The sequence below is a fragment of the Tachysurus vachellii genome, chromosome 7 (assembly GCF_030014155.1).
Source record: "Tachysurus vachellii isolate PV-2020 chromosome 7, HZAU_Pvac_v1, whole genome shotgun sequence".
Lineage (NCBI taxonomy): Eukaryota > Metazoa > Chordata > Actinopteri > Siluriformes > Bagridae > Tachysurus > Tachysurus vachellii.
The window spans coordinates 9,215,180-9,230,310 of NC_083466.1; the positions used below are offsets into that span (position 1 = coordinate 9,215,180).

General features: G+C 36.9%; 2 protein-coding genes across 2 annotated transcripts in view; both read right to left on the reverse strand.

The window, feature by feature from the left end:
* myom1a (myomesin 1a (skelemin)) overlaps positions 1 to 10,437 on the reverse strand; it is a 29,180-nt gene extending 18,743 nt beyond the window's left edge. Inside the window, exons 1-11 of the mRNA XM_060874091.1 lie at positions 10,299 to 10,437; positions 9,472 to 9,705; positions 6,162 to 6,212; positions 6,013 to 6,063; positions 5,755 to 5,883; positions 5,324 to 5,501; positions 4,068 to 4,225; positions 3,025 to 3,117; positions 2,790 to 2,878; positions 765 to 797; positions 454 to 615 (exon numbers count right to left, since the gene is read on the reverse strand). Of these exons, the coding sequence (XP_060730074.1) occupies positions 454 to 615; positions 765 to 797; positions 2,790 to 2,878; positions 3,025 to 3,117; positions 4,068 to 4,225; positions 5,324 to 5,501; positions 5,755 to 5,883; positions 6,013 to 6,063; positions 6,162 to 6,212; positions 9,472 to 9,608 (1,081 nt within the window). The 5' untranslated portion in view covers positions 9,609 to 9,705; positions 10,299 to 10,437. The remainder of the gene's footprint in view (positions 1 to 453; positions 616 to 764; positions 798 to 2,789; positions 2,879 to 3,024; positions 3,118 to 4,067; positions 4,226 to 5,323; positions 5,502 to 5,754; positions 5,884 to 6,012; positions 6,064 to 6,161; positions 6,213 to 9,471; positions 9,706 to 10,298) is intronic.
* A 1,126-nt stretch (positions 10,438 to 11,563) lies between these two features.
* On the reverse strand, positions 11,564 to 14,337 carry bag1 (BCL2 associated athanogene 1). Its single transcript, XM_060874160.1, has 7 exons — positions 14,220 to 14,337; positions 13,817 to 13,942; positions 13,276 to 13,358; positions 13,076 to 13,189; positions 12,859 to 12,966; positions 12,211 to 12,273; positions 11,564 to 12,106 (listed from the first exon to the last, which is right to left on the reverse strand). Exons 1-7 carry the CDS (start codon positions 14,317 to 14,319, stop codon positions 12,017 to 12,019), a joined length of 684 nt encoding a protein of 227 aa, XP_060730143.1. The 5' UTR covers positions 14,320 to 14,337; the 3' UTR covers positions 11,564 to 12,016.
* Between the last annotated feature and the right edge of the window lie 794 nt (positions 14,338 to 15,131).

The following is a 15,131-nucleotide window of genomic DNA, read 5'->3' on the forward strand; positions in this document are numbered from 1 at the left end:
TGTGTAACAGATAACATTTATCGGTATAATCGGCACACATTTTACAGGCATGATTAAACTGCTTATTATTTCAGTTACACACAGATTTAGTTGACAATCTAAAAGGAGATAAAGGAGAAAGACTTGTATCTGTGTTAGCTGCAGTGGCTGATCTGCATTACTGGAAAAAATTTGTATAAGTTGTATATAATGTCGTTTTTTTACTCTGTAAAATTTTATGAAGTTTTGCCGGTGCTACTGTCATGAATTTGTGTCACGTATATGCTTGCTACGTTAAGGCTGATTTACATTTATCAAATCTGCCAGGAATTTTAGCTTCCTAAGTAGCTTCATCAAGTTTTCACGTAGCCGACTAGCGGCAAGATTTTCATAAAAATGTTCCAAATAATCCAAAACATCTCACACTGAAAGACAACAGCATACTGACTCATTTTATATCAAGTGCCTACCCACCGTTCCTGTACCACAGCACCTCAGGCTGATAGCGCTTCACAGTGGGATAGATGATGACAGTGCAGCCCAAACTCATGGTCTCTCCTTCCCGGCCAAAAGCCACTCCAAACTTATCGATAATGGAGGTCCTGAAGGTGACGCCATACTCAGGACTGAAACCATCTTAGCAGAGGAAGACAGTTAAGAATTAGACCTTTAAAGTGGAAGATGTTTGGTGTATATGTTTAGTTGAAGATCTATACCATGTCCAGTAAGTGTAATAAACACAATAATCAACAGTTTGCATAAATGATTCAAATCTAGAAACCTACGGGGTCTTTCAATCACTTCTCCATCTTTAAATCCTGTAAAAGACAGAAGTAAACAGACCTCAGACCTCAGTTCTGTAAGAATAAATAACTTGCATTCACTGGAATCGAAAAAGTTGTCAACACAACATTAATAAGGAATAATAAGACTATTTATAGATACATTTTATATAAGATAAAAAAAAAAAAAGAAGACAAACATAGAAAAAAATTAATTAAATAATATGAAAAAGAAATAAAAAGAAATCTTCTCAACTCACATTCAGGCATCTCTGCAATAGATAGATAAACTACCATACTGTACCATCAACACTGCTACAGTACACCAGTCACGATATTAGCGCCCAGTCAAACCATGAGTCACGTTAGTCCAAGGACAAATCTAACCTCTTAGCCAGCTGTTAAATAAGGGCCCCATATTTTCCCAAATGCATTAGCAGTACCACTTAATAAAAGTCTAATCTTCTCCAATTAAACCAAAAATTGTATCTCTAATCCGTTGAGGGGGGGCACGGTGGCTTAGTGGTTAGCACATTCGCCTCACACCTCCAGGGTTGGGGGTTCGATTCCCGCCTCCGCCTTGTGTGTGTGGAGTTTGCATGCTCTCCCCGTGCCTCTGGGGTTTCCTCCGGGTACTCTGGTTTCCTCCCCCGGTCCAAAGACATGCATGGTAGGTTGATTGGAAAATTGTCCGTAGTGTGTGATTGAATGAGAGAGTGTGTGTGCCCTGTGATGGGTTGGCACTCCGTTCAGGGTGTATCCTGCCTTGATGCCCGATGACGCCTGCACAGGCTCCCCGTGACCCGAGATAGTTCGGATAAGTGGTAGAAAATGAGTGAGAATGAGTGAGTAATCCGTTTAGAAAGAGAGGAAGGTTTTTGGTGATTTTTTTCCCAACTGATCTGTATTAGTCTTCTAGCGAGTAGACGAGCAAAGGCCAAGAATCATTTCCTGTTTTAAGGCTTTAATACACAGAAAAAAAGTTTTTCATTTTTGCTTAAGATTCTACAGGAAATAAAAGTGATATCTAATAAAAAATGCACAGCTCTTCTAAAGATGTGTAAGCACTGTATTTCAGCCTTATCATGACAAACATGCCACTGAATTATTCTGTAAAGAAACCCAAGCAAGTGACCTCTGAAAGCAGGGTGCTAACGGCCTAAAATAGAACAGTCTGAGAAGGGGTCAGCTGGCTGTTCTGCTCCAAATATACTTCACTCAAATGCCTGCCTGCTCCACACAAGTCCATTTGAAAAAGAATTAGTTGCACTGTGGGAAATAATGCATTAGAGTACGGAAATGATCCACCAATCAGGTAAGGAGATGTTTCAGAAAAGTACAATGTGAAATGAATTAAATATAAATAAGTAAAACAATTCAATTTAATTAAAATAAAATTCATATACAGTATTTAAGCACTAATAGTTGTGTGTTCATTTATTAATCTCATGTATCCTGGTCAGGGTCATGGTGGATCAGGAGGTCATTCCAGAAACCCTAAGTAGGAAGATCCTCTGGATGAGTTGCCAATCCATCACAGGACACCACACACACACACACACACACACACACATACACATACACACACACACACACACACATACACACACAGTCACTCACACACAGTCACTCACACACACATACAAACACACAAAGTCTCTCTCTCTCTCTCACACACACACACACACACACAGTCTCTCACTCACACACAGTCACACACACATACACACACATACATTCTTCACACCCCAGGCAAGCTACAGTCATAAAACAAATTCTGAACAATATGATTTACAAAATCTAGATTTTAATTTTTTTTCATAAACAATGTACTGAATATAACATTTTTACCAAAACATGTTGCAAATCCATGTCACCTTGCCCTATGTAGGTCATTCATGATAATAATACAGAGAATGAGATTTTCCTGAAGTGCTCGTCTCATTTTTGTGTCGAGGACAACTGCAATAAAACCATATAACTTTAAAAAAACAAAAAAAAAATAATGTTCTAGATGTTTTCACCTACTTTTAATGATGACCGAGGCAAAGGCAGAGCTCTCTCCTTTCACATTGAGTGCTGAGATACGGTATTCAGCCGTGTCGTTGAAATCACAGCTGTAATGCAATAACAAGATGAATTTTACTCCAAATAAACACATCCATATTGTCCGTCACAACACGTATCAGTTCCACACCAAAGTCAAAGTAACTAAAAAGTCGTAAGGTTTATAAACAAGAGGCGAGTGACACAAGACTCTTACTTTTTAATCTCCAGTGAGTGCATGTTGTAATTGCTTTCTGCAGTGTACTTCTCAGCGTGAGCCTTTGCATCGATGAGCACATTATTTTTGTACCTGATCACAGAGGAGGAAAAGAAGAAAGCATGTTTTTATCCTCATGGCAAAAAATATAGCTTTGCAAGTAAAGATATCTTTAATATTGTCTAATGTTTCTCTTCACTGGATTTTGTCTTAACCAAATATTGTTACTAAACTCAGTCTTAAAATGCTTCGGTTCTATTGGCAGACATCACGAAATAGAAGGTGAAGGTGATCGCGAGTGTAGAGAACTTATGTTATAAAGTACAAGGCAAACAAAAAACAACCAAAATGAAATCAAGAAAAAAAAAAGAATCCTGAAGTCTAAGGATGAGGCTGTGACACATGATATGATATGATGGACACGACACATCACAAATCACCATGACAACAGCAACGACGATCAAACACAGGACTTTTACAGGGATGCTAATTAGAGGTATCACACGAGTGATTAGTAATTTGACATGGGCATGTGACATGCTGGGGCTGCTGGGTAAAAAAGCTCCATGATGAGCTGCTACATTTTTACCTTTCCCCTATGTTTATTCAAAAAAAGAACCAAAATGATCTGCCAACAAAATTAAACAATTAAAATCTTATAACTAGTAAATATGTTTAGCAAAATGGCCTTGGATTCATTATCCAATAATCTCACAATAAGAATTACCTGACAATGTTTCCTTTACCCAAGATTCTTCACTTGATCAGATTTTTTTGCTGTGCTTTTGTTATGATCTATATATAAAAACTTATAAATAAAATAAAATATATGAACTTATATAGGGCATTTAAATATTTATCTTCCAGTTCTAAGCTCAATTTCTTTATGAAAATCTATTTTTAAAAATTCTTTTAGTAGAATCATATTTCCTTTGGCATGTTTGTAGATAAATGTTGTTTACATGGATATAAAATCAATAGTTATTCCACAAACTGAAAGAAACAGTCAGGGTAAGCAATAAACACAGAACATGAGGCCTCACCAGGCCACGCGAGGTTTGGGCCAGCCAGCCAAAGTGCAGTGTAGAGTCACACTCTTTCCCTCCCACACAGTCTGACCACGCGGCTTCACAATAAACTCCGGAGGATGAGCCAGATTGTCCGTGTTCAGCTTCCTCTGGAACTCGTGCTTTTCATGAATCTGTAATAAGAAGCCAAATAAACAGTATGAGTATGAGGCATCAGTGCACCAGTATGAGAAAACTACAAACACAGGGCTAGAGTAGAGCTGCTGCAATCCTTCCACTGGCTTCCAGTAGCTGCACGCATCAGATTCAAAACACTGATGCTGGCCTACAAAGCCAAAAATGGACCATCTCCCTCTTACCTCAAAGCCCTCATCACTCCTCGCTCTGCACCCCGCACCCTCAGATCTACCAGCACTGCTCGACTGGTCCCACCATCTCTCAGGGTAAGAGGCAAGTATACTACAAGACTTTTCTCTATTCTGGCACCAAGGTGGTTGAATGAACTTCCCCTAAAGGTCCTGACAGCTGAGTCACTGGCTATTTTCAAACGGCAGTTGAAGACCTACTTATTCAGGAAACACTTCAACTAGCACTACCTTCCTTGTTTGTTGCATATGTTTATAAAAAATAAATAAATAAATAAAAAACTTTGAACAATGTTTTAGACTCATGGTATCTTAAGTATGTAACCTAGTGAACCAGAGTTAATGTATTCAATGATAGAGACTTAAGCGCTTCTGTATGTCGCTCTGGATAAGGGCATCTGCCAAATGCTGTAAATGTAAATGTAAGCTATCCAACAACCTGATTCATTCATGGTGTAGAAATCACTATTAGCTAGCAACGATTTGGACATCTTTATGCAGAACACAGTGTTTGTTTAACTTCCTGCTTGATCACATGATCACTGAAGGGCAGATAGCATAAACAAGATCTATCAATTAATAAAAACTCTGGCTCTTAAATGGTTCTCTTAGAGGGTCAATGATTTTATGAAGAAACGTAAACATTTGGGAAACGTTTCCATTGCACAAGAGGTCCTTAGTAGGAGAAAAATGTCCTTTAAGGCACTAAGAAAAGCAGATTCTTTTAAATAACCATTTACTGAAAATTTCACTGGGGAACCAAAAACGGTTCCTCAATGGCGTCACTGAGGAAAAACCCCTTTATTGTTCTTCCTGAAAGCTTGTGTAACAACAGAAAGGCAACAACACAACACAAAGACTGTCAGCTACAACGAATCTGCTTCAGAACAAATACAGAAGTATGACCTTCTTGGTAAGGGTCAGTTTTTCTGCAGACTCCCTCATGGTTGTGCTGCGGCTCTTCTTCACCAGTTTCAGCTGGTACTCAGAGTCTCTGGAGAAGAGGTTTTTCATGACCACGTAGCCCAGACCTTCCTCCTTCACATCCTCTTGGCTCTCCATCAGATCCTGTGTGGCTAAATAACTGATAAAAGAAATTTGATTGACTTAATGGACAATACAAGCTCAGATCATTTCATTTTAACAGTCCAAGAAGCGAATCAATTAGAATCCTCCAAAAACTACCAAATTATCTTTTACAAAAGCTACTGTGACCCTGGAGATGATTTGGTAGGTTTACAAATAACCCTAATACATTGTTTGGTACATTTGAAACAATTCAGCCAGTATTCTATGTTTGGAAGAGGAAGAAACGAATGAATAAGAAAGAAAGCCACCTGCTTTTACAAACAGGAACCACGTATCCAATAACACTCTCCTCTTTGTCCAGTGCCAGGCAGGCGCACTTGTGTTCCTTGGTGTACAAAGTCTTTTTTTCCTCTTGTTTCTTACTTGCAGACTTCTCCCTAAAGCAAAAAAATCCAACAGAAGTCACAGTACAAACAGCAGAGAATAAACAAATTCAGTGTTATTTACTATCAAGTGTAATACTCCTGAACTTGCATTGATAAAGAATAGCAACCTGAGTGACGAACCTGAAGGTAGAGCTCAATTTCTTCTCCTGCTTCTTCTTTGAAGTATGAACCCTAAACACAGAGAAACAGCAGTCACACCACAAGAAAGTGTTATTTCTCATCAAAACTATTATCCTTGTGTTTGTTCTGATTAATAAATCCATGCTAACCCGGAGATAGAGCTCAGCTTCTTTTCCTGCTTTTTGCTTGAAGTTTGCACCCTAAAAAAAAAAAAATCAATCATGCCACAAATCCAGAATATGATAAAAACCAAAACTAGCAGCGTTTTCTTTTACTTGTTTCAATAACACACAATAATGTTACAGTTCCTGCAGCTTGGATGGAATGAAAAGATTAATGTTACTTGATGATTTTGTTTAGTGTGTTAATGAAAGCTTAAATGGGATTAGACACTGATCTATAGTTATGCAAAAGCAAAACTGTTAAACATTTAAAAATACTGAACTATGTGAAGCACAGGGATAAAACTTGCATTACATTGCATTGCTATAACACAATGTAAAAAAAAAACTGATTTTGCTGTTATTGGGCCTGATTTATCTTTTAGCAAAGTCGTACATAAATGCTTTGCCTCCAGATTAGTTACCGTGTTCAGGGGACAGCCGATTTACATCGCCCCCATAAGTGACACCCACAAATCTCCTTAAAAGGCAAAGCTCACAGAGCTAAAAACAAAATGATTACTAAACATCCAGCATGTGCTATAACTCCCAATAATACACTTCAGCTACCGTAAGCTAGATATCATGATAGCGCCTGTTTCGTGTAACTCCATGTTCGCATCCAAATTTAGTTCTGGTGTCTGTGTTTCTTTGTCGAGTTTTTGTTGTTGTTGTTGTTAATGTTGTGATTGTCCGGTGAAGCCATCGTATATACTGTAGTGCTTGCTTTCATGTTTTTTTTTTGGTGGTTTTCACCTCCAATTTCATGACACTAGACGTATTTGTCTTTGGATTGCTTTCTTTCAAGTCATTAATAAATTTTTTTATTGCATTTGTCTATGCAATTCAAAAAACACTATTTAAACCAAACGTCACAATCCTTATATACAATATCAATTACCGGTGTCATTTATAATATTTGAAGGTTGACTATAAACTTACAGAAAATCAGGGGCACTCATAGGATACAAACTTTTTTTCCTAAATGGATTTTTAAGAAGTACAAATAATAAACAAAGAAAAATTGCTTGTATCTGCTGTAGTAAATGAGGTCCATTGTCTTGTACACAGGCCTGTTGTAACCTTACACGGGTTAAAATAAAGGCTTGGTTATATGGTTATTGCCTTACTGTATTCAACTCTGAATCATTTCCACATTTTAAAGCAAATCTAACTAGTTGGCACAGACTAGCCTAAACAACGTAAACATTTACTATTCAATATAATGTTGCTACTCGTTTTAAACTTTGAGGATTTATTAACTCATTAACTCATAATCCTCCTCTTTACACATTGCACTTCTACACGTAAAAGTTTGTTGTTTTAGCCGTCTGAATTGGATGGAAGCAGGAGATAAATCTGGAGGCATGTAAATAGTCCTGTCACATATTTCCACCTGCCAGAGGTATTATGGGCTTCCTACTGTTGATGTGCTGACAAACAGATCCTGCTGTGCACAAAGCTCTGCTATCTGTGGAGATTCATTCTTCATCCTTCACAGTGTCACAATTTCTCTCTGGACTACACCAGCCTTCAGCACTAACCTTATTACCGAGAAGGATCACAGCAATTCGAATTGTATTTATTCTCAGCATCACTTCATCTGCTATTACACCCTGCAATCGAAGCTTTTATCACAGAATCTGACGGGATTTATATGATGAAGTTTTCCGTAATCTTGTAATAAAGACGAACCGATCCAAAAGTATATATGTCAAATGATTTTTTTCTGGAAGTTTTAAAAAAAACAAAACAGCATCTGAGTCACTTTGTGTCCTTCTCATTTTTACACATATTTACAATACCAAGTGATAAAGTGGCTGTACAGTCGCTGTACAGTAACAGGGATCATAAGCCTCTACATTTCCCTCTCACGAGCTACATATAGCAATGAGACACATTAATAACCTTGGCTTATTTTTTCTTTACAGCAGAGAGGTTCGATTTCCTCCTCTAGTTAGGTCATGGAGAACTATGAAGAACTAAATCACTTTACTTATTGAAGGAAGCCATTTGTTAGACAAAAGCTTTTAACAGGTTAATAGCAATAAAAATTTAAGTTAAAAGAATCTGATTTGACAGTATTACAGTTTATTATTACACATTCAGCATGTGATGATTTATAGTCATAAAACTCTTGGAAATTCAAAATGTAACTAAGAGCATCGGTTTCTCGACAGACTTAAAGTCTTGTCCTAGTTCAGAAATCTGTTAATGCTGAATGTACTTTTAGGATATGATGCACAACACAAATAAAGAAATCAACGTATCTTTGTATCAATATCCAAGATGGACAGTAATATATTTGTCTGCAGGACAAAACTAGAGCAAAGAATGTAATATTTTTTCATCAGTATACTGTAAAAGCTCTAGGCTTACATAACCCTGCAACTTAGAGAAAACTATGCGTATGACTGCACAGATACCTAAACCGATGCTGTGGATACCCTAAAGATTATACTTTCCAAGTACAGTTTATTTCCAATTTATCTCACCTAGATAGTGTATTATTATACTTAGGAACTGCTGCTGTAATCATGAACAACATGCAGCTCATTCTGAGTATCCTTTCGACACACTAAGTACTGCTCAACTTTATAGTATACACTTGTATAAGGGTAATGATTTATAATCGCACTATCCAGTGCCACTCAAATGAGAATGGGTTCACTTTTGAGTCTGGTTTCTCTTATCGTTTCGTCCTCCCGTCGTCTGAGGACGTTTTTCCTTGCCAGTGTCTCCTCTACACTGTGACAACATGTATTATTAAAAGCTATATATAAATAAAACTCAGCCGAATCGATTTGAACTTGACCAATAGGGTCTGGAGCATGGCTTAATCAAGCATTACACTTGCACTTCATTACAAAGAAGTTATAATGCTAATCAATATACATATACCTGAAATAAAATTACATAATTATTCACAAAACTAACTCTATCCATTCGGTAGCCATTCATCGTTAAATTGTTACTTGGTTAGCCAAGAAAACTTTGCTTAAAGGGTCTTACATATAATCTTGCCACACGGATTAGGCTGAAAGACCAACAATACACAGGAAACAACTTTTTCCCTTGTCTTTATATAATGTTTAGAAGAGAGGTCTTATCCTGAGCAACGTGTAAGGATAAGTAAGGAAGACCAGTTGTTATATATAAGCATGTAAGCCTCTAGGCCGGTTAAAGGCGCCATGATTAAAAAGCAGCAGTAGTGTGAGGTAGCTTTCCAGGTGCTAGTCTACCAGTCAGCACACATCCAGGAAGAGCACAGTGACATGTCACCACTGGCTCCTCTTACCCCATGCTGCTCATGTGAGCTGCATACGTCTGGTGGCTAAAGGACGACAGCGAGCTTTGGTGGTAGCTGCTTTCAAACTTAGTCTCCAGATTCCGCCGCTGCAGCTCCTGTTGCTGCACTTGTACGGATCCTGACATCCTGAGTGGATCTTGGATTGACTCGAGCTTGATTTCCGAGTATCCCGGAGGCCTGTTTTCTCCTCGATTTGTTGCTTTAGGTGCACTTGTAGTTTAACTAAGGGTCAATTCCATCACATTTGGGTCAAGACATGAACATTTTCAATATCAAATGATCAATTCAAATGTTAGGCTAAAGGCCTATTTTGCATTTCAGACCGAACGCATTGCGTTGTGCATACCTTAAATGCCTAATAAGATTTTATTCAGAAATTTGACTTGTTATTGGTTCACAACAAACCCACAAGGATTAAAAATAGTACAGAAATTCATTTAGACTTAATCAGTGTTGAAGAAAGATTCATCAGATTTCATTCATACACGAGAAGGATCTAGGAGAGTATTATCTAAACTGGATAACTAGATTGGCTGCCAATCTACACCTATTATGGTGGTGCTTATAACAATATTCTAGTAATTACTCTTTTAATCTAATACAACATAAAGTGGATAACAGGTGAATATGAACTAAAGGCTATTGTAACAAATTCCAACTTCTAAAATCAGGCAAATTCAATCAGAAGAACAGTAAGCATATATATACAAGACATTGTAACACAACATTAATCCCAGATCATTATGTTTTGTCATTAAGGCTAATCAAAACACAAGAAGACAGTCATTGAAAGGAAATAAAATGCAGTTTCTTACCAAACTCCAAATTTTAGAGAGGGGACAAAAAAGTAAGATAGAAGTGACTCGACTCCAAAAGTGGCCAAAATCCGGGCAAGGCAGCGGTGCGGTGCGGTGCGGGGGAGCAGAGCGGAGTGCGGGAGCACAGAGGCCAAAAATAATGCTGAACACTCGGTGGAGAGCAGCGCGACCTTGTATGGCGAGCGGAGCGTTAAATTTAGCCTACAGGGACACGGACACTTGCAAGGTTGCCAGATTCAGTCCAGGGTATGTGGCCTGGCACACCGTTTAAACCCCACCTCATTAACCATAAATCAGTCCAAGTTTGTTTGAAAATTGCTTCTAACAACATGGAACTTTTATTTCGGCCTCAACGTGTTTTGGAGGGGGAAAAAAATCAGCTAATAAAGTTCAGCTTAGCTAAAATGCTAGGTGTCACGCGCCAGATTCGACATGTCCGATTAAATAATCACTAAAAATAATTCCTTACAAACAATTCCCTTCTCTCATATCCTGCTTTAACCATCTTACACATGACTGTATTTGTACAGGTTTAGAAAACCCGTCTACATATGTAATACAGCGGGTTATTTAAAACATTAGCCCTTTTGCTAGCCCAAGATAACTGGTTTTATTTTTGTGTTATATTAAGACGCAGCTCATGTTGTAAGTTATTGAATTATTCATTGGAACGAATACAATGAAATAAAAGATGGATATGGTGCTGTAATGAAAAGAGAGTGTTATCGTATCAGTGTAAACACAGACATCTGTGTAAAGTAAAACAGCTAAACAAATCTGACTAAACAGGATTAGGACTACAGAATGTTATTCCTTAGTTAGACAAGTAAACTTTGCTTCCGAAGTCTAACATCCTTTATTACTGTATTAGTTTATTAAACTTAAACCTGAACATCTAGATCAAATGTCACAGCCGGTCTGTTTTTATCCTACATTTAACGCTGAATTAGGATACTTAGCATTAATAATTTACTTCTACGCAATGAGTAAATATGTATTTTTTGTAACCAATATGAAATGTTTCAATCTTTTTTTTTTTTTGTGACAAATTTGTTCATTGATGTATTTTCTGGTCATGGTGGATATCCAAAGAGGCAGGAAAACACCAACATCATGGGAAACACCACACACAAACACACACACACAAACACACACGTTTCACACCTGTAGAGGCAATTTAGGCAACGTCCACCTACACGTACTGTATGTTGTGGGAGCTGGGAAGAAACTGAGACAACACAGAGGAAAACTGCACAGACACAAAGAGAGCATTCATGTAATTATTTGGTATATTGGTTTTGGTGTCTATAGATACAGATGATTTTTACAATATTCCAAAAGTTATTAAACCACTTAAAGAACAAATGTAATGTTTTGCAGGTTTAAAGTTTTAACTTGAGTAGGAAAGGAAAACATGAGTAGTTGTTGATTAATATTGAAGGCATCATAAAAGAACAAACATTTTATTGCCCACAGCAAAATAATTTACACAAACATGATGATGTGATTTGGCATAATTAATGACCTATTTAATTTTCTGCATCAGTTTACACCTTTTAATCTCCAGATCACTGCGACAGGATTTAAGCTGCCCTTTAAAGGACGAATACATAAATAAACACTGTTGAACCTGCTCCAGTATTGAAGCTCAGTGTGATTGTTCCTCAGTCGCTCACAGAGCAAATATTAATGTGATCGCTGTTGTTAACTTCCCGTTATTCAGTCAAGGCTAAGTTTTTGTTCTGAATCTTTGCCAGATGATCCGATATGCCGGCTTCAATTTTGTCACACTGAGCAAGGAATCCCTGTAAGAGGGGAAAAAATACAAATTAGATTTGATATACTGATCTATGATCACTTAAACAGTGGGTCAAGTTGTAACTATATACGTATAAAAATCCACCCATACCTGTACAGATTTTACAAGTCCTTTTTTCTTCATCCTACAGTCATTAAAATTTTCAGGTACAGTCTGCAAATAAAGTGAGAAATTTGCATTAGAATTATTCATTAACTATGATGTGTACATAATATTGTGTGTTAATCTGAATGAGAAGGTTGTGCTCGCATTATGTTCCTCAAAGTACTGGATGTAAACAATTTGTTTGGAATATTCTTAGGGATGCATATACACAAGACTTGCGTCACATAGCATGAGTGAGTGTTAGTAATCTGTGATTGCTGCTGGTGCCCCTGTAGCATTGGTCTGATTTCAGACTCACGTGATTCTAAACAAAGAGAAAAGCTTTAAATCCCTGCAAATGAGATAAATAAGTGCACCAATGCTACACACACTTCCAGAAAAGTGGTTTATACCAGAAAAATCTTTGCAAAAAAAGATATAACCAAGTTATAAAGTGTGTGTTGCAAGTGCCATTTAAAGCAATAGGTGCATTTCAGAGCTGCTCTAGTTTGGCTGAGAGAGAAAGAAATTTTCCTGGTCAGAAAATTTTAAACCAAAAAAAAAACCCCAAAAAACTTCATAGTGAGTTGTCAAGCTGTCCCTTTCGGTATACTAGACCAAACAAAATAAGTATGCAAACTAAAAAATAATTACCATGGAATCAAGCTCCTCAAGGATTTTCATAAAATGCTCAGCAGATATTTTTACTCGGTGGTCCAATTTATTAAGCGCTTCAGCTTGTAGATCCTTTGCTAAAAAGCCCTAATAAAATAATAATAAAAAAATGAATAATAAGCAACACCAAGAAATAAACACAGAATATAGGATGAGGAATCTACAAGCATTCACACTGAAAAGAATGAATACATGCATTTTTCAGTCCGGTCAGTTCACCATGCACTTTCTCCAACTTCTTGGCTGTTTGCTCCACAGACTTCTCGATGTCTTTCAGCTTTTTCAGTTCAGCCTCCTCCTCTGGACTATTCTAGCAAGTGAAAGTGGAAAACATTTAAATCAATAAACCTTTAAAAGATGATCTCTTTCTAAAGATTACTTATATAAAGACGTTACCCTTTTTCCAATCATCATAAGTTTACATCCTTGCTTTATTCCAAGGCTGGACAAACTTTCCTCCATTTCCTTCAAGGATTTCCCTACAGCAAAAATAAATAAATAAATAAAAATAAATAATATATTAATATATATATCAATGAAAAAGTATATATATATATATATATATATATATATATATATATATATATATATATATATATATATACACACACACACACATATATATAATAACTTTATATATAATAAAATATATACATAAATAAATATTAATATGTTATATTAATATATAAATAAAAGATATAAATAAATAAATATATACAATGAAAATGAGGTATTGCATTATATATATATATATATATATATATATATATATATATATATATATATACTTTTTCAAGAAAAGGCAGAAAATTAGGTCTTGCATTTATATATATATATATAAATGCAAGACCTAATTTTCTGCCTTTTCTTTAAAAGACTCGTGTTAAACTTATATGCCAAAACAAGGCTAAAAAAGGAATGTTATTTATATTATTACCTTTAAATATTATTTTCTGACAAGCCTGTGGTACTCCAGTGGTTTGGGCCAGAGCTTCTGACAGGTCTTTAAGTATTGGCTCCTTTCCATCCTGTTCTGTTAGTGTGATGTTGTGTTTGGAGCTTCCTGAGAAACAAACACGGATGTCATGGTTATATCTTTTTCATGGGAAAAAAAAAGATACGCACAGAATCTACGAATTTTGAAAAAAAAAAAAAAAAAAAGACTCAAAACACAAAAATATAAACACAAATCCTGGGCTAGTCGCTAACTAGCCGGCTACAACAGTTACACTATAATTAGCTAACTTCCGTCTTTAGGTCGTTAACAGTTAAGGTGTAGATATTAAAAAAGTAAATATATATGTCTATAAAGACAAAAGCCGTTAGATAACAGTGTTTACCATGAGCAACTGTCACTGTAATTGTGCTGTCCGCCATCTCCACACAATAGCAGTGGACCGGCAGGGACACCGGATGTGATGTAAAAGCATGCCTTTCCATCGTTTGTCTCACACTACCACCCAGTGGACAACTGTGTTATGGGCTTCACTGACATGTAATAACCTTTTATAACCATTTATATACTTTTCTTTTCCTGTTTTACACCCTAAATGTTCATTACAGACCACACACAGACACACACACAGACAACACACACAACACACACACACACACACACACACACACACACACACACACACACACACACACACATCTAAAGGTCATTTGGAATGTTTTAGGAGATGAAATCAGTGAAATCAGAGAACGCAGAGAATGCTGTATCTCAGGGAGAATATCTGAAACTCCACTGAGCAGGTAGCAGAAATAAGGAATGAACCAGGGGATCTGGAGCTGTGACCCACTGCACCACCAGGCTGAGCATATTTATTTCTAGGTTTTCACTCATTTCCAGTAGCCAGTCAGGGTAACAGTGGATCCAGAGCCTATCCCAGCAACAAAAATACAACCCTCAGGGTACCATACACACACATAGGGGCAATTTAAAGTAGCAAATCCGCCTTTTAGGTGGAAATAAACAAGAGGGCCCGGGAGGAAACTCATCCAGACGTGTGGAGAACAATCAACTCAGTATTGAAACAAAAAATCTTGGACTGGGAAGAGGAAACACTACCTGCTGTATCACTATAAGCACCAAAGTTAGTGCAACTCCAATTTTGTTTTCACCTAACTGTTCTGTTGTACAACTGAAGATGAAGCACCAGGGCTGTAAAATCATCAAAGACTCCACCCATAATGGGAACAGCATGTTCATCTCAATGCAATCAGTTCAGCGCTTCCCTTCTCTAATGACT